The 21074-nt window shown below is 34.4% G+C and overlaps 1 protein-coding gene across 5 annotated transcripts; it reads left to right on the top strand.

Annotated features, from left to right (window-relative positions):
- Window positions 1-10: 10 nt before the first annotated feature.
- Window positions 11-17936, top strand: LOC128212329 (sodium/hydrogen exchanger 9B2-like). Of its 5 annotated transcripts, XM_052917730.1 has the most exons (14): window positions 11-84; window positions 3213-3348; window positions 3631-3684; window positions 10439-10850; window positions 11143-11233; window positions 11484-11666; window positions 12024-12199; window positions 13002-13108; window positions 13507-13674; window positions 15076-15187; window positions 15545-15681; window positions 16053-16288; window positions 16752-16801; window positions 17528-17936. In XM_052917730.1, the coding sequence occupies exons 4-13, from the start codon at window positions 10460-10462 to the stop codon at window positions 16783-16785; spliced, it is 1635 nt and encodes a 544-aa protein (XP_052773690.1). In that variant the 5' UTR covers window positions 11-84; window positions 3213-3348; window positions 3631-3684; window positions 10439-10459; the 3' UTR covers window positions 16786-16801; window positions 17528-17936. The 5 variants fall into 5 exon arrangements, with proteins under 5 accessions (XP_052773690.1, XP_052773687.1, XP_052773689.1 ...); XM_052917727.1 differs by lacking the exon at window positions 3631-3684; XM_052917729.1 differs by lacking the exons at window positions 3213-3348; window positions 3631-3684.
- The last annotated feature ends 3138 nt before the right edge of the window (window positions 17937-21074 follow it).

Below are 21074 nucleotides of genomic sequence, written 5' to 3'. Positions count from 1 at the left end.
AAATCGACTACGAAGACCTTGACCCACGTGTTTGTAAACAGAGGAATAAAATAAGGGTTCAAGTGCATGCTGAATTTTGATGCTGTTAGTTTGATTTTTATAAAAGAAAATGAAAAAATTAAATTTGATCAATATTTGAATAACAAATCAAGATGACATCAACTGAATGATATAATCAAAAATTAAACTGCGGTCAAACGGTGTTAATGTAAACAACTAAAGAAATTTGGGTACAGGGTGATACTAGTCCAAATAATTGTACGTTGACGGATTTTTTTTAGATTTTTATACGCCCATCTTACGATGGCCGTATTATGGGAACACCCATGGCGGGCGGGCGTTCGGCGGGCGGGCGGGCGTTCGGCGGGCGGGCGGGCGGCTCCACAATGTTGTCCGCTCTCTTAACTTGAACATTTCTCATCCAATTTCCACCAAACTTCATGAAAGTGTTTGTTGGTGAAATATCTAGGTCAAGTTCAATAACCAGCCAAATCGCTCTAGGCACTCCAGAGTTATGGCCCCCTGAATTTGTCAAAATTGGGCGGGCGGGCGGCTCCACAATGTTGTCCGCTCTCTAACTACAACATTTCTCATCCAATTTCCACCAAACTTCATGAAAGTGTTTGTTGGTGAAATATCTAGGTCAAGTTCGATAACCAGCCTAATCGCTTTAGGCACTCCAGAGTTATGGCCCCCTGAATTTATCAAAATTGGTCATTTAGCTTTGTCTACTCTCAAACTTGAACAGTTTTTATCCGAATTTCACCAAACTTGCTACTATAATTGTTTGTTGGTATATATTCTTGGCAAAGTTCTATAACCAGCCAGGCTCTTCAGGATTATGGCCCTTGAATTGGTCAAAATTTGCCATTTTTGCTTTGTCCACTGTCTAATTTGAAAAGTTATCATCTGATCTTCACCAAACTTGCTGAAAATATTTGTTGGTAAAATAAATCGGTCAAGTATGATAATCAGCCAAATGCCCCGAAGCACTTCAGGATTACTGCCCTTGCCATTTAAGCTTTGTCTACTCTCTAACTTGAACAATTCTCATCTGACCTTCACCAAACTTGTGAAAATGTTTGTAGCTATAAAATCTTTACCAAGAATGTTTGGCGGTATAAATGCTTTGCCAAGTACACAGAAAATTATAGACATTTTAGCACCTTTTGACTCGAAACCCTCGAATTAAAATAAAAAATTTCTACTGTTAATGCCATATTGTGCCAAATCATTTGCTTCTTGAAAAGCTTGCTTCTCAAAGGGCTAATGTGACAGTAAGTTGTCTTAGAATCCAAGAAATTATTGATGGGCGTATTTTGTGAGTGTCACTCTTGTTGACATTTAAGATTGATCTTTTTTTTCATGATGTTGAAACTATCGTTACTTACCACATATTCTTATACGACGGGTTTAAAAAACAAACCACCTGGACAAGGTAGATAACCTTAGTCAATTCAGAAATATTAGCCATTAACTATAGAAATTTCCTCAAATTAGTCTTGTCCGATCATTAACTTTAGAAGCCTTTGTCCAATCATCACCAAATTTAGTCAGAATCATATGTAAATAATATATTAGACAAGCTCTTTAACCAGCCATATCACTTGAATCACTGAATAGTAATCACCCTTTAATTAAAAAAAATACCTGATTTTTTTTTCGTTCGATCACTTACTTTAGAATCCTTTTGAATAGTTTCCAAATATCAGACTTTGTGTGGATTATCTTGGTAAAGTTTGATTACAAGCCATGACACCTCTGTCAAATCCAGAGTTATGACCCTTGAATGGGCAAGAACTGTCTTTACAGTGTACGCTCTCTAAATTTAGATTAACGTTCAACTACTGAGGATGGGCGTATTTTGCGGCAGTTGGTGCTCTTGTTGATATGGCAAATCCTTCACGTACAAATTGTTTAGTATCAAAAGTGGGTAGTTGTTCCGATCAGGATTCCGGGTTAAAGCATATAGCGTCTGTAAAATATCATAAAAACAAGAAATTTTACCAGACAATGTTATTTTATATTAGTTCCGTACACAAAAAAATAAATATCCAACTTATAATTATGAGTTTGAAGGCTTTTCTTCATTTCATTCTGTCAAAACATAATGATATATACATGGAGGGCACCTGCAAGGCTTTAGGGCACAGTTTTAAATCGCTCGGAACATTTCGGCCATAAAAATGGCATAAATCGCATAATTGTTGTCTGTGTCAGTCAACTTTCGTTTTATTGGAAAGGTAAACAACTTGTTTTAATGCATTAAATGCTTGTTTAGTGCAAAATAACATTTCACTTACATGGTAAAATATGAATATAACTTTTTATGATCAATTTCAACCATAAAATACTTCACTTAAAACAATTTCAATATTTTTAAAACACCCCCGTTTTTTGCACATGTTAAGACGTTAGGGATTGGCAGAATCCCGTATAACACGTCTATTATTTTAGACTAAGGGTGATACAGGAATCCAGTGGAATCCACTTAAAACGTGAAATCCACTCAGAACTCATTTGTTTTAATTAATATTTTTTTTTTTTTGTATACTGGACATATTGGAAAGTGCCTCATGAAGGGTTTATATTTCATATTTTATTGAAATTGGTCAAAAAATAAAGAAGTTAGAGCAATTTTTCGATTTTTTTCGAAAATAGATCGGAAAATCGAGGTGAAATCCAGATTTCGACAAGTGTTTGTATACTTATTAGAAAGTGCCTCATAAACGGTTATTATTTGAAATTTCATTGAAATTGCTCAAAAAATGAAGAAGTCAGAGCAATTTTTCGAAAATAGATCGGAAATCGAGGTGAAATCCAGTTTCCGAGAAGTAAAATCCACTCATACTATATATATAGTAACTCATTAAACTGGTAAAAAAACAGTGATCTTGGCAGAGTTGTCAAAGAAAATTGCGAAAACGCTACTAGTTTGTGCTTGTTGAGCGATTGCACCTTGGAGATAACTTCCTTCTGAACATGCATGCGACGTATACAGTTGTTTTATATAAAAATTCTGGTAGATCTGAGCTCGTTTCCTCACATAATTTATGTCTCAACCCGAAATCTGCTAACCTTCATAACTTGTGAATGATAAAGATTGTATGAAATTGTAAAATATTTAATATGTAAAAATAAACGACAAAAAGTTGATTATTTGTTTAATATGTGTATCAAAGAGTACTAAAACACATTTTTTTTATTCTCAGTCCAAGAGATCACCCTAGGGACCAATCGCTCGACTGGCCAAAAAACGCAGTCCAAATACCAAGTAACTCTGGATTCCCCTAGTGTGCGTTGACATTACGACGAGTGTCCCGGAATAAACCCAAGAAATTATCACATGTATGATTTAATGTTACAATGCATGCCCTTTTCAATCGATTCTAAAGGTTTTTCGTTGCTTTGATTAGATATTATACAATAGGAATGTATAATACATCATATATATCATTTCCTTTTATGAACATACACGTTTTGTTTAAGGAAAATCATTTGTTTACAAACAAAGTTTTTTGGTGCTTTGATTAGATATCATACGTTAGGCAAGTTTAATGAACATACAAGTTTTAATTATTTAAGGAAAATGATTTTATTTTACGAGCAATAATTCCTTTCAAAATGCAGAGCATATCAGATGGTCGTTTTCCCGCGGTGAGGACAAACATGTGGTCAGTTAATGTATGTAGAAACTATGTTTAGAATATTGGTCACTTAATGTAGTTGAAACTAACAATAACAAACATACATAACATATCAAATAACAATGAGCTTGTGACCTGAAAATAAGAGTATATATGTTTAAATGAACACATATGGCAGATTTCACGTTTTGGTGACCAAAAAGTTCCCGGCGAATATTGATTTTTAAAATTTATTGCAGATTTGTGATTTCAACATAATCTTTTACAGCAATTTCTTATCTATCATATTTTAGAACATTTGCAATGATTTATTCATGCATTTTTATAAAAAAAAGAATTTTGTATCACCATACCATTTGTGCTAGTGTTACAATATTGCCGGTAAAAACTTGTTTTTTTTTAATATTTTGATCCAAAGAAGTATTTTGTCTTGCACTAAATGGTTCATTTATCTATAAAACAGATTGTACAGACAAAAAATAAAGATTGTTTCGTTTTTCTCAAATAAATTTATTGAAACAAACCCTAATTGGACAACAAGACAGAAAATGTTTTCTGCAAACATAGGTTTTCTTTTTATATCAGATCAGATAAGCTATAAACATAAATGTTTTGTTGTGGTAATATAAATGTCTCTAGTATGGTGCAATTATCATTACCTTTAATATTAAACATATATATTATAAATTGCTAATTGCGAGTATGTGCTAGTGTTACCACAAAACAGAATGAGTAACATTAGCAGTATGTCACATTAGCAGTTGGACAAAATGTTTCACAACAAATTAAAATACAGACCTACCACAGACTGTTTGAGCTTGATACAGTATAAAACAAACTATATAAATGATTGATAAACACGGTCAATTGATAATCACAAAAATTCTTAATTCTGTCCAATAAATAACGATATCAAACACAAAAGCGGTATGAATTCAATATAAACTACGTACCTAATGAATGAATACTTACAAACGATAGTTTACAGACGACATTGTTATGTTCGAATAATTGACTCTGGGAAAGTCATCAAATTTCAACGATTTTCTTGCTTTATTAAGCGCTTGTCTTAATGCTAGCGTGACATAATGTTAACGTTACATCGAAGGACAGAATGAGCCAAACTTGGATTAAGTTTTTATCAACGGTATTCACCACTATTTTTATCATTTCAATGTCAACTGTGAACCAGTCCAATATAAAAGTAATCGCTACCCGGATGTTAACCCTCAGTCGGTGTAAATTATTCACGAATAGAAAAGGTGCTATCGTCATGCTAAAATGGGACAGAATCGATTTTGAGTAACATTAACACATTTTTAGACCTAAAAAACTTTATGATCGGGAATGACCAATTTCTTGTTACATGCAATACTGTTTTTATCCGACAAGTAGTCTTTGTTTTCAGTGATTTAATAAAGGTGTGTTTAGGCTTAAAACAGTTAGCAGTGGATCATGTCTGCTAATGTTACACAACAATTCGAGGACAGATTACCGTAACGTTATCACCATGCGCAATTACCGAAAATTTAAGTATATTACGAACGAAATGCAATGATTTTAGATATATTATTGTTTTAATTAACATTTCTTGCAAACATTATTCAACAGACAAGAATAAAATACTTACCAGATGTTACTGAAAAGCATCCTCAAAAAAGTGGTATATTGGTACCGGGAAGATTTTCTGTCTTTTTTGTCCTAAATATCGGCATATTTTTACATTTTTTTACCTTATTTAACACAATATTTTCATTATTTTAATACAAATCACTTCTATTAGGTGTTCTTATTGGGTTGGGGAAGGCAATTGCTGTATATATGACGTTGACATGCAATAACAATAAATGAAAGCAAATGGGCCAAATAATTGCCTTTTTTGTGAAATCTGCCATATTGGAGCATGCATACAAATACAAATAGGAATATAGGATTAGAGCATCGTGAACAGTGATAACAACAACAAGTTTTCCCGGCTGTTACATGCGCACGGTTCCACTAGTTGATATACCACTATAAAATGGTTTGTTGTTTCAACAGTATTACTTAAAGGGTAATCATATACATTGAAGTAGCAAAATTGTAAGTACATCGATGTGTAGTTTGTAAAAAAACAAAAAAGCTTATAATTAATCTAGCATGATAGGATGATACATATTATATATTATTTCCTTTTATGAACATACACGTTTTGTTTAAGGAAAATCATTTGTTTACAAACAACTTCAGCAATAATTCCATTCAAAATGCACAAAGATGTTTTCATTTTTTTACATAAAAGCTTCATTCCGGTGTATAGGAAAAATACTTTGCAAGTATTGCTTAGAGGAGGTATGATATGTATCATGTTATTTTGATATTACACCTATCACTGTAAAAGAATGTTAATTGAAAAAATTGAAAAAGTAAAGTCGTAACACCTAAACAAAATACTTGCCAAAAGCAAAACACAAGTAGTTGTATGTGTTCGACAGATGTTATATAAATTTGAACAATCATAATTAGATGTAAGCCCATGTAGTTTAATTTAATAAGTTGTTATTTTAGTCAAAGAAGTCCGCTGAAATCCTTTCTGGTATTTGAATCCCAATGACCTTGCGGTTATTGTGCAAAGTTATTTATGTTGGGCGCCAAATGTAACAGACTGCAAAAATTGCTATATGCATCTGTTGGGGATTGAACCCACAACTTCTTGCTCTGCAGTCCGACACTATAAAAAGGTAGAAAGTAATTGTGCCACTATATGGATTTCAAATACATTAGTTTATAGTTGCCTTCGTAATCAAGCTAATTAATTAGTTGAATAAATGAATCTAAACTTAAGAATTAACCATTATGTATGCTACGTCACTAATGATTTTTAGAGCCATTGCAAGATGTAAGGGAAATTTTGAATATGCTAAAATAGCCTCATGTGATACTTAATGTGTATCATAAAAAAAATCTGATCAAATAGGTAAGGTTTCAGTAAAAAAAGGTATAAACAGTTTTTTTTCAATTTACGACTATAATTAAAGGCACACAAAAAAGTTGATGTCAATTTTTGTTCATTTTAATGTATTAAATGTTTAACTCATTTGACTTGAATGTTAAAAAAAAATAAGAAATGTATGATTTGTGTAAGCCTTTTCCAAAAATTCAGTTAATTTTAAGCAACATGGCCACAAATTCCCCAATTAAAACACACCCACGTTTCTTTTATATTTTTTATCTGTTCACAAATGATATGCTTTTTTTCATCATTGAAGTCAAATCAGTTAAACATATTTTTTTTGGCATCAACCTATGTTGTTTGTTTCTTAGATTAGCCAAGAATGATCTATTTTAATTTTTCCATGTTGATTGTCATGTGAATCACATGATGATTGGATTTTTTGCAAAAATAATTTAACATAATTTTAATACCTCATTCAGTTGGCATTATTTCCTGTTTTCTTTATCTATATAAAAAAAAATAAAGCAATGACAACTGCTATATTATTTCCTGTGATTCTAAATAAATCAATTGGGATCCTGTAATATCAGAAACTGCGGTTGTATTTATACATATTTTCAATGCTTTTTATTGAAAAGTAATTTTTGGGATCTGGTCATTTCTTAACCTTTCCCTTTCATAACCGCTTGAACTTGGTCAAATTGTAATCGTTGTGTTAGTCTATTTGTAACCATTATGAAATCAATTGGTCAAATGTACAAAAAGGTAAAGGTTTTCATAGCAATAAATATATGTGAATACATTTTTTGTACTTGCATCTAAAAATATTTTGATATTTCGCCAACTTAGACCTGCTTAAACATTCCACTGAATTCTATCAAAATCTCCCTGTCTTTCTGAACAAATTCCAAGGAATGGGCTCAAAAAATATGGTATGTATGTAAGACTTAATTTCTTTCAACACAATACATAAACATGCCATTTTATAATCGTAATATTCTGGGAAGTAAATTGCTAATGAATACATGAATTGTAATAACTATATTAATGATAAAATAATGAATAATGAGTTCATCTGTCAGTAACATCAAATGAAATACCTAAAAAGTTTGGTAAACCAACAAGCTGTATAAATGACTGATTACTTAGAAGCATCATTAATTTTAAATATGGTAAATGGTAAGGAATAATTGTCCTCTTTATCATATTGTGGTTATAGGTAAAGTCAACAATGTACTGAAAACACATGAATTTCTTCTATTGTTTTGCATGTCAGTGATGCAAAAACCTTCGTACAGTGTCAGCTTACAAGACAAAATCACGTGTTAACAATTGCCTGAGGTCAGATAACAGTGAGTTTATTGAGACCTTGTCCTCAGCCTCTGTAGTAAAAAGCTAAGCAGTTCACTTTTTGGGCAACGCTCCGTGCAAAGTTTCATTGTGATATGTGACTTTTCTTAGATTGTTCTAAGCATAGTTATTATGAAATTTTCTTGGCCATTATTCTGAGCATAATCATTGTGAGATTTGCTTTTCTATCATTATGCGCCAGTCAATAGTAACCATGGCCCCTCCCCCCTAGGTCAGGGTGTATACCGGTGATAGCCGGAGAAATGGGCCGTGTTTTTACCTTCCAGGTGGCCCCGCAGTGCCCGGTGAATGCGGTGGTTTGTCTTCGCGAAAAAATAGCGGGGGTGGGCCTTACCTAGGGTCCCTGGGGTGCGGGGGCATTTTGCGGGTATTTTACCAGCAGTTTGTCTCTGCAGGGCGGGGATTTTACCAAGGCTTGGCTGGACCGTTAGTCAAAGTCCCCGCTATTCCCCGGACCTGGGGGGTCGTGGTTACAATTGACTGGTGCATTATAAGCATTATAATTATGAGATTTGCTCATCTTTTATTCTGATATAGTTTGTCTTTATGTCAACACATGTTAATAGTGTTTTCTATAGATGCAGAACCATAATTATTTTCATATTTTGAGAAAACAATTTTCCATTATAAACTCATTACTTTCTTGAAGTAATGAAAAAATACCTCTGTTTTTAACTGACTAGATATTAATGCCTTGTAAAACTTAATACTTAAAAAGCTTACCAAGTAATAGTTATTGCATCCAGCTGCCAGATTATTTGTCAAGTAAAGCAATTATAAATAAAACTTGCATATTGTGGGTGCGAATGGTGCTATACTAGCTAGCATGCATGCATGCACTGCTAAATTGCCCATTTAATACTTAATTAAAAATTTGGCAATTATTGTTTTATGTCAGACACCTATTAAATGATTTTATCTGAATTAATCCGGCAATTCCAAAATATTAGCGGAGGCATGAGCTTAAACACTACAGTTAGATACGTGTCAAGTCCTTGCACATAGGAGGTGCATTTGTTAGCATACTTAAATCTTAATTATCATACATCATAAGATTTTTTATTGTTTTTCAGACAGTTCATCTATGTGAATCTCAGTTTCATTAGCATAATTGACATGTTTCCTTTCAATATGAGCATTGTTATCAATAGTGAAAAATCAACTTGGCCAGAAGGGACTTTTCCCTCGACAGGTTGTAACGAAAATCCTTCTTACTGTCTAATTAATGTGGAAAAAAGATGTTATTATTTTCTGTAGTGTCAATGTGTCATCAAAAACAATAAATGGATCAACTACTTTATGAAAGCACAGATCGGTTCATTTCTGATACCAGAGTACGCTGAGTAAAGGCGGTGTTGTGCTGATCATCTGGTAATCATTTATTCTTTAAATTATAGATGGTTATTAATTTAAAGAATTTAGTTGATTATTTTTTATTGACAAAGTTTAGTTTTTTGCAATAAATAATTATGTTAATATCATGAATTGCTTGCATTTGTTTACATAAAAACTTATTAATGTAAATACCTCGCTGTTATTTCATTGGGTTAAAGCCAGAAGGAACCATTAGCAACATTAAAATATATTCAGTCACGGATATTTTTACAACGCTTAATTAATTTCATTGTGGTAATAAGTTATGACATTTGACAATAAATCTTCTTATTTTAAAGGATGTTTATTCTGTTCTGGTATCTATCTTTTTTGCATGTTTTTTATGCAAGAAGGTAGAACTTAATCTCATTTAGAGTTACATGGATTGATTAATGGATAAATAGAAAATAAAAAAGTAAGTCAAACTTAGTTTTCTATTAAATATTAGCTCTACTTCTCCGGTATATGTTCATGGCTGATCTTATAAATATAACCTTGCTCTTGATATCATGATTTTGTGTGAAATTTATCATTCTGACCTTCATGGGTTATAACATTTCTTTCTATATTTCAACATGTTATCAACATTCTTTGAAAGTGAGGCAACTCAGTTTAAGAATCAAATTTTATATGGCTTTGAAACTAGTGATCTGATAATTTCAAATAGTACTCAATATAATTTCAAATAATACTTTAATAGTAACCATAGATATTAACTTAATAAATTAATAGAATCTTAAATTAATTTAAATCTTCGAGTTAAAATGTTTTGGGGATTTTAATTGACTGTCAAATCAAATAAATCATTGTTAGCAATAAAGGTATGATTTTTTATAATATTTGAAAAAAAGTGAATAATTAAGTAATGAAGACTAACATTTATCGAAAATTTGTTTTGGGGTTTTGGAAATAAATTGTATCAACTGTTTAGCAGCAATACCATTTAAATCATTTACTGTCAATCTCATGTCATTATTGACAAACTTTGGTAAACACAAACAGTTTAGAAACACCAATATAACACAGTATTACATTTATTTGATGAATTTCTTTGATTTATTATTTTCTTGATTCATTGAGATTTTCCTATTTCATTGCATTTTATTTTAAGGCCAGCCTAAACTAAGCGAATATGTCAGAAGATAATCCGGAGCAGAATCACACAGCTGATGGTGCGGAGGAACCAGGGGGTAAAGGCAATGGCCCTCCTGCCAAATGCTGTATGGCCCTACGGCAGTGTCTCCACTCGTGCACACGGCCATGTACAACCAGATACAACCCTCTACCTCATGAGCCAAGTATTCCACAGATGATCTCGTACAGCCTACGCTGCCCGCCCCACGGGAAACTGGCCAAATATCTCATGTTTGTACTGATGTTTGGGGTATCATGGGCGGTGCTGATTTCATTAACTGGACCCCAGGGCCTGCCGGGAGGGAATTTCTTCTCCCTTGTGATCCTCTTCTTCTTCTGTGTAATTGGAGGATATCTTGTTACATTCATCAGACTCCCACCCTTGCTAGGTAAGTTCAGCATAAACAGTATATATCTCTTAGTACCCCTTGGTATAATTTCTAATTTAATAAGAAGAAGATAGGTGAATCGATATCTTTGTTTGTAGTTTGGTATTCAAACTTGCTACAACCAATTTTTTTTTCAAAATTTAAAACATTGATATTAAGTACTTTGGGAGAAAATACCTGAATATGTCTGACTGTATATGTCTGCTGGGTTTGTATATAATGCAAGAAAGAAGCCAACTATTTTAGACACTGTAAATTAATTGCTCTAATAAAATATTTGTTCACATTTCAGGAATGTTAATTGTTGGCTGTCTGTTAAGAAATGTTCCAAAAATAGACATAGTTGGCAATAACCTTGACAGTGGCTGGTCATCTGCTCTGAGGTAAATGAGCTAATATTTGATTCAACATTCAGAACAAATGCATTATATAATCAATTCAATTAAAATATTCAACATGAATAAAGTATTATAAAAGTATTCAAGTAATTTAAAAATTAATTATAAACATAAAGAATTATGTGTACATGGAAAAATACAAACATAAGATTAAAAATATTGATACTTCATCCAAGATTGAATGAGCGTTTATGATATATGTACAAGTAATGAAGAAACCTCCTCCTTATCTCAGGCAGATAGCCCTTACGGTGATCTTGATTCGGGCTGGTCTAGGGCTGGATCCTGCGGCCCTCCGGAAGCTGTCATTTGCGGTTGTCCGTCTGGCGTTCTCCCCGTGTCTGATGGAGTGTGTTGCTGAGGCAGTGGCAGCTCACTTCCTTCTTGGGCTGCCCTGGATCTGGTGCTTTATGCTCGGGTAAGGCATCTAAGAGACTTTTTTTTTAATGGTGACGTTTGGTAGTGAAATGATTAACTTTAGGTAGATGTATATCATATAGATAAGAATTGGTCAATGACCCTGTTGATGCTTCTTTTTTTATATGAATTTGATTTCTTAGGTATCCAGCTGTTATATTTACAGTTTATTTTATAAATATATAGTTTGTATGTAAAGAGGCCCTATTTATTTCATTACATCTCAGATGTAATTATGTACTCAAAATCAAGAAATGTGCAACATAAAATTCTGAATACATTTTCTGTATCCGATTATTCTTCTGTCAACAAAACTTCAAAGCTCACATAGCATGACTGACTTTATTTCTCTGTCCAGGTTTGTGCTGGCAGCAGTTTCCCCAGCCGTGGTTGTCCCCTCCCTGCTCAACCTGTCAGATCGAGGCTACGGAATCAACAAGGGAATCCCAACCTTGGTAATCGCGGCTGCCAGTATTGACGATGTCCTTGCCATCACTGGCTTTGGTGTCTGTCTGGGTATCGCCTTCTCAGAAGGTATGTTAATAAAATCTGTTATTAGTTAAATACATAAACATCTAAAGCTTTTTAGTTTGGTGACAATTTGCATAAGTATTTTTTTAAACTGAACTCTTTGGTTAATTTTTCTGTTGCCTTTCAAATTTTTAAATACACTTTTGTAATAATTTTACTCTAATATGAGCCGCATCGCGCGATTTTGGGCCTTCGGACATAATGATTACAAATGAAATAATCATTAGTAAAAAATGCCAAAAATAATGATTTTTTCTATGTAAATCAATTTCTTCCAAACTTCTGTATTTTTAAGATTTGTCATTGGTGCATCATTTTCTCGATAATTTATGACCATTGGTTTACTCATGTTTCCATAGCAACCATGGATTTCGTCCTGACATATTTTGACCGGAATAATAGTCTGTGTTTAAAATGGCCAAATGTATTAATAATACAAAAATGATTCATTATTTTTATCTTAATTAATGGTCCTTGAAGATTCTGTGATAAGAAAATAATCTAAATTATAAGCTAGTTGTAATATTGATACATTAAGTTTGCACTTCATTTGAATAATGTGCTTTGGTAACGATGTCATTAGTAAGCACGTATCTTACGCAATTTAAGTGATATCATTATGAAAATTTCAAAATATATTCCTGAAATATCATTTCATTCAAATACCGTAAAACATTGTAATAGCAAATATATGTCCAAAGGCCCAAAATCGCGCGACGCGACTCATATAAAGGTGTACAGGTCTTCACTCTGGTTGACTCAGACTCCTATCAAAAGGCTCATGTTGAAATGATCCTATTTACAGGAGATTTAGCCCTGTCCATATTAAAGGGTCCTTTGGAGGCTATTGTGGGTGTCTTGTACGGCATTTTGGGCGGGCTCATCATCTGGTACATTCCCAACAGGGCTAGTGTAAGTTGCAGAACATTTTCCAATCCACTCCACGCTCATACCAGTTAGTGCCACTTTATGAACATTATATAAATTGATCTAAAGACAAAAAATTAAAGCAAATAATTGTAAACCTTGTGATCTAGGAAATTGCCTAATTCATATTGTCCTGTCAAAGTGCAAACTGTCCCGGATATTAACGCTTCAAAAAAGTATTTGTCAATGAAAGTTCATTGCAAAAGAAATAGTCTGGCATGTCCTATGTTCTATAATTTGCTGATCAAGTTGATCTTTTTTCGCTAAACTTTCATGGCTTGACATCATGCTATCTACTATTAAAAAGCAAACATGGTAAACATGTTGGATATATATGTGTTGTTTATATGTGTAGTACATGTGTATGTGTATATGCTCTCCAGCGCCATGTTATCCTATACCGCACATTCCTGCTGTTTGGGTTGGGGCTGATGTCAACATTCGGTAGCAGTAAGATGGAGTTCCCGGGGGCGGGACCACTGGGATGTCTCACCCTCGCCTTCGTAGCCGGCTTCAGGTGGAAGAAGGAGGACTGGTCAAGCAATGGAGGGGTAGGTAGGGGAGTGGTCATTGGTCAGCGTGTTTTACGTTTATTGTTGATCTGTGTTTTAGCTTGTCTGTTTTTCAAAGAAAAAATCCAGGCATGCCTATTGGCATTGTGTGGAAACTTTCATGTTGGGCATAACTACAAAACAGCAAAAGATATTTACAAGGGACTTGGTTTACATGATAAAGACAACAATGTTCTTATATTGAGCCAAACCCATAACTCTAGCTAAACAATGTTTTGACTTATGTCCCTTTGTTTACTGAGATGAACTGATGAGTGTTGTGCTCTCTTGAAATTAAATCTTGGTTCAAATATTGAATTTTTTGTGGGTAATATCATTCTGAAATGTTAATGAGTTTGGTTCTTATAACCTATTAGGAAATTGTAAGAAATTCTACTGAAGTGTTGTACCATATCACTATGGTTAATTATCTGGTTTGAACACAATTGTCTAAAAGATTTTGTGATTTTGTAGTACTGGTACATTATATCTATATGTTTGGTCAAAATGTTTGTATTTCTTATTTCAACAATGGTGGAATTTTATCTTGCTTATCCCCTGCTATGATAACTGCTTTTTAACAATACCATAGTACATTATAGTATTATTACCTTCTATAAAGGTGTATAAAAATGGCTCTCACTTATCATTCGATTAGTTGCTTCACTATAGAATTTTGAGAGAGGAGAAGAATTAATGGATCATCATAAGATACATTACAGTTCCTATTATTGTTAGAAAATGTGATCCATTGTAGAATGTTAGTTGATAATGAAACATTATTTTTATAGCCTGTTGTTGACATTTCTGTGTGTTTTCATCCTGTTGACTGTGTTAATGTTAGTTAATGTATTCTAAAAGGCCCTTATTGTTACCATGTGATACAAACGCATAAATGTCTTTGTTCACGTAAAAGAATACAATTAGACTTGTTCACAAGGACAATAAAAAAGTATTGTTGATGCTGCAATGTCAATTTGCTATTACTGCTGTGTGAGCTAAGGTCAACGTTTTAATATTAAAGGAAAAATATCCATTAATTGTGTATTTATGAAGTTGTTTAATTAAAATTCTACATTTGTTGTTGTATATTATAGTTTAAATGCTTCATTGACTTTATTCTATGAACCCATATACTAGTAGACTTTCTTTTCAATATGAACATAGCTTTACTATGGAGGTTTCACAGTGCCTTTGTTGAACGTTAATTCAATATTTCGTTTTAAATTTGTGTGCACATCAATTTTTTGAATATTGCGAAATTTAAGCTCTTTCAAAATGTAAATGATCTTCAGTATTTAGAGGAGATACATATATTGCTAAAATCTGTTATCCTAATGACTCCATTGAGCACAAAGTTTTTAAAATATAATGTACTTCATGTATTTCCGATCTTTACAGAAGGAACCTATGACTCAGATAGTGGCCATACTGTGGATGATTTTCCAGCCCCTGTTGTTTGGGTTGATAGGTTCAGCTGTAGACATCTCCAAGATAGACGCAGGATCTGTTGGTAGGCAGTATATACATTTCAACCATCTGTTTTACCTGTTATTTCAAGTTTAAATAGATACTCTTACATGTGCAAATAAATTTAAATGACTCGGTTGTTCCAATTAAATAGGGCTTAATTTCCACAAATTGGTCATTTATTTGGACCTCCTGAGAATGGCCAAAACCAAACTATCAAGAGAAAAGACCTTAAAATTAAAATTATCTATCTTAATGTTCAGCAAGGTTTCATTGTCTTCCATGGCATGTCTTATTTTAAGTTTCTTTCAATAATTTTACTAGCAACTCACTTTAACATGCAAATAGTAGTTGAAGCAATTTGATTTACTCCTCATTACACTACTTTTGGCTGTTCCAGGTAAAGGTATCGGTGTGCTGGGTATTGGTATGGTGATTCGACTGATCGTCTCGTTTTTCTCAGTATTCGGCACAGATCTTAACCTTAAGGAGCGACTCTTCATTCCATTTGCTTGGTTACCAAAAGCTACTGTACAGGTATAGATGAAGCATGAAGAGTACATGTAGCTTTGTTGCAAAAACAAGTTGATTCTTCACACATGTACACACTTTTATTTGCTGTTTTTTTTTTCTTTGAAGACATTTGCAAACTAAGGTAGTGACAGAAATATTTTACTGTAAATATGCTAAAATGTATATGAAATTATGATATTGGTCATAAATGCCGATCTCTGTCACAACTTTAAAATCTGTACTACCTGGTAATAATTTGCAGTTGGAGAAATCATCACATGTTAGTATAAAAATATGTTAGGATAGATTTTACACAGGGGATAGTGTATAGTCTGTTATTGTATAAAGCAGATTGCTTGCAATTTGTGTAAACACCTTAAACCACTGAATTCTAGGCGGCCATTGGTGCCCTTGCTATGGACAAGGCTATGGAGATGGGAGACAGTGAGGGTGTCGCTTATGGGAAGGAGATTCTCACCCTTGCGGTCCTCAGTATTGTGATCACTGCTCCCATCGGGGCCGCCATCATTGCGATTACCGGCCCCATACTTCTGCACCACACTGAGAGAGAGCAGAGCCTGGAGTATGTGGCAGAGGAGGTAGAGGAAGGGACTGATAATGAAGAGAAAGGGTGAGTGTAATGTAGCGTAGGTATGTCAACAAGTCACACAAATATATACTGAAAATATAAGAAATAATAACGCTATGACACTAAGGATGAAACAGGAACCTTAACATTAAGTGAAGAGTCATTTGTTTTATGGTTGTCATCAAGCTGGTCAGGGTTTTTTCTTCTAAATACTCCAGATTCCTCATCACCAAAAAAACAAGTTTTTCCTGTTGTATTATATCTAAACATTAATACTGACATTTCTATGAAACAAATTTTAATAAAAATGATTAGGATTATTATTGATAAGCCCAGTGATTTTAGTGAGGATTGTTATGTTCTTACTAGTATGTAGTTCACAGTTTCATTCCGTTTCATACAGGGGTTTAAACAATGGTTATCTTTTAGAAGTGCAATAGGGCGTAGACATTTACATAGCATTTAATATTCTTTATTAATATGTGTTTTTTGTCTCTTTTTACAGAACTCTTTTGCAAGATCAAACAGATATAGTATGAAAGTGCTACGAAAAAGGTAAATACAAAATAGTTATCTCATGTTATAGGGTGCATTCTGGGTTTTCAACCATGTGCAAATTGCAACTCTGCATTAATACAATTTATTTTCAATGTATGTTAAAGAACAATGTTAATGTTTTCTTTGGCATTAAACCAACAAGTTTCAAAATTTCATCAACAGTGTAGGATGTAATGGTACAAAATAGCATGTAGTTAATTCATAAATGACACAACTGGCCATCAGTTTTGATTATTTCAATTAACATCTTAAAATGATCTTTAGATTATTCGTAATCATAAAAGTAAAATATGAGTAATTTTCATTGACTATAAAATTGATAGACAGTTATGGGGAATGAACTCTTTGAGGTGTTTTCAAGGATAATGTTTTATTAAAAATTGACTTTGGGCACAGAAACAACATTATTTATGTGCAGTATTTAGCACATTATACAAGTTTTACAGTTCCATTGTTAGGTTGTCTGGTCTTAACAGAAAATCATTATATAGTCATAGCGTTGGTATCATCTTAAATGATGATGATGGAAATTATCATCACTTTGCAGATAATTTGATACTTCTGTGGACAAGAACGGTGAAATATGTTGTGAAAGCATTCCATGACCATTACTCAAAAACATTCAAGATAATTATTCACGTATGTTTCAAGTGCAAGCTCTGGCTCTAATTATGTCTAGCTCATTTATAAGATCATCTGTCAATTATGTTTGCTTATTTTCAGAACACTGATGAGGCAGCTGCTTGCTTATGGACTAAAACTGAAGCTTCAAATGAAATCTTATTACAATGATTTACAACTTTCAAATATTTGTATTTACATGATATAAATACTACAAATTTGATTTCAGAGTATGTTCTAGTCTAATTGCTTACAAAGTTGATTTCATTAATATTATACTAAGTCAGTATATTATACTTTTACATCAAGACACTTATCCCCGGATGAATCTGACTACAAATGATATGATCATATCAATTTTTACCATATTCATTTTACATTTCATTATTTATTTCTTTGTGACACACAGCGCTTGTTTTACATTTGTTTTTTTATTGATTTTGTAATTATTGATTTGAAATGTATATACAAAGCAATTATTTGTAAATAAGCATTTGTATATAAATTATTTAGTTTAGATTGTTTTGTTTTTTTCTTACCAGAAAACATACATTGGGTATTTATGTTGCCTACATAGCTTGGTTTCACCAGACATGTGTTCATAGGACATAACATCCTGCAGTTTGAACGCTTTTCATCAACAAACATGTATCTATATGACTCCTGAGTTTATAGGTTGAAAGTGCCTTTAGGAAAGTCAGCAAACCAGTGCCTTCAGGTTTCATTAGCCTGTTGAAAGTCTTTATACCACCCAACAAGTGCCTATAGGACTCTTGAGCCCATAGGTTGAAAGTCTTAATACTGCCCAACAAGTGCCTATAGGACTCTTGAGATCATATGTTGAAAGTCTTTATAACACCCAACAAGTGCCTATAGGACTCTTGAGCCCATAGGTTGAAAGTCTTTATTCCACCAAACAATAGCCTATAGGACTCTTGAACCCATAGGTTAAAGTCTTAATACCACCCAACAAGTGCCTATAGGACTCTTGAGCCAATAGGTTGAAAGTCTTTATTCCAACAAACAAGTGCCTATAGGACTCTTGAGCCCATAGGTTGAAAGTCTTTATAACACCCAACAAGTGCCTATAGGACTCTTTAGCCCATAGGTTGAAAGTCTTAATACTGCCCAACAAGTGCCTATAGGACTCTTGAGCCCATAGGTTGAAAGTCTTTATTCCACAAAACGATAGCCTATAGGACTCTTGAGCCCATAGGTTAAAGTCTTAATACCACCCAACAAGTGCCTATAGGACTCTTGAGCCCATAGGTTGAAAGTCTTTATAACACCCAACAAGTGCCTATAGGACTCTTTAGCCCATAGGTTGAAAGTCCTAATAACACACAACAAGTGCGTTTAGGACTCTTGAGCCCATAGTTTAAAAGTCTTTATTCCACCAAACAATAGCCTATAGGACTCACAACTCCTTATGGTGAAATTCTGCTCCACCAAACAAGTGCCTATAGGACTCACAACTCCTTATGTTGAAATTCTGCTCCACCACACAAGTGCCTACATGTATATGATTCATGGGCCCATAGGTTGAATGTCTTTATTCCACCACACAAGTGCCTACAATGTATATGACTCATGGGCCCATAGGTTGAATGTCTTTATTCCACCACACAAGTGCCTACAATGTATATGACTCATGGGCCCATAGGTTGAATGTCTATATTCCACCACACAAGTGCCTACACGTATATGACTCATGGACCCATAGGTTGAATGTCTATATTCCACCACACAAGTGCCTACAATGTATATGACTCATGGACCCATAGGTTGAATGTCTATATTCCACCACACAAGTGCCTACATGTTATGACTCATGGACCCATAGGTTGAATGTCTATATTCCACCACACAAGTGCCTACACGTATATGACTCATGGGCCCATAGGTTGAATGTCTATATTCCACCACACAAGTGCCTACATGTTATGACTCATGGGCCCATAGGTTGAATGTCTATATTCCACCACACAAGTGCCTACATGTATATGACTCATGGGCCCATAGGTTGAATGTCTATATTCCACCACACAAGTGATATATGTTATGACTCATGGGCCCATAGGTTGAATGTCTATATTCCACCACACAAGTGCCTACATGTATATGACTCATGGGCCCATAGGTTGAATGTCTATATTCCACCACACAAGTGCCTACAAGTATATGACTCATGGGCCCATAGGTTGAATGTCTATATTCCACCACACAAGTGCCTACAAGTATATGACTCATGGGCCCATAGGTTGAATGTCTATATTCCACCACACAAGTGCCTACACGTATATGACTCATGGGCCCATAGGTTGAATGTCTATATTCCACCACACAAGTGCCTACACGTATATGACTCATGGGCCCATAGGTTGAATGTCTATATTCCACCACACAAGTGCCTACATGTTATGACTCATGGGCCCATAGGTTGAATGTCTATATTCCACCACACAAGTGCCTACATGTTATGACTCATGGGCCCATAGGTTGAATGTCTATATTCCACCACACAAGTGCCTACATGTATATGACTCATGGGCCCATAGGTTGAATGTCTATATTCCACCACACAAGTGCCTACAAGTATATGACTCATGGGCCCATAGGTTGAATGTCTATATTCCACCACACAAGTGCCTACACGTATATGACTCATGGGCCCATAGGTTGAATGTCTATATTCCACCACACAAGTGCCTACACGTATATGACTCATGGGCCCATAGGTTGAATGTCTATATTCCACCAGACAAGTGCCTACACGTATATGACTCATGGGCCCATAGGTTGAATGTCTATATTCCACCACACAAGTGCCTACATGTTATGACTCATGGGCCCATAGGTTGAATGTCTATATTCCACCACACAAGTGCCTACACGTATATGACTCATGGGCCCATAGGTTGAATGTCTATATTCCACCACACAAGTGCCTACACGTATATGACTCATGGGCCCATAGGTTGAATGTCTATATTCCACCACACAAGTGCCTACACGTATATGACTCATGGGCCCATAGGTTGAATGTCTATATTCCACCACACAAGTGCCTACACGTATATGACTCATGGGCCCATAGGTTGAATGTCTATATTCCACCACACAAGTGCCTACATGTATATGACTCATGGGCCCATAGGTTGAATGTCTATATTCCACCACACAAGTGCCTACATGTATATGACTCATGGGCCCATAGGTTGAATGTCTATATTCCACCACACAAGTGCCTACACGTATATGACTCATGGGCCCATAGGTTGAATGTCTATATTCCACCACACAAGTGCCTACATGTATATGACTCATGGGCCCATAGGTTGAATGTCTATATTCCACCACACAAGTGCCTACACGTATATGACTCATGGGCCCATAGGTTGAATGTCTATATTCCACCACACAAGTGCCTACATGTTATGACTCATGGGCCCATAGGTTGAATGTCTATATTCCACCACACAAGTGCCTACATGTTATGACTCATGGGCCCATAGGTTGAATGTCTATATTCCACCACACAAGTGCCTACACGTATATGACTCATGGGCCCATAGGTTGAATGTCTATATTCCACCACACAAGTGCCTACACGTATATGACTCATGGGCCCATAGGTTGAATGTCTATA

The sequence above is a fragment of the Mya arenaria genome, chromosome 12 (genome assembly GCF_026914265.1).
Source record: "Mya arenaria isolate MELC-2E11 chromosome 12, ASM2691426v1".
NCBI lineage: Eukaryota > Metazoa > Mollusca > Bivalvia > Myida > Myidae > Mya > Mya arenaria.
The sequence above is the reverse complement of the archived record's forward strand: the minus strand, read 5'-3'. Positions and strand labels throughout refer to the sequence as shown.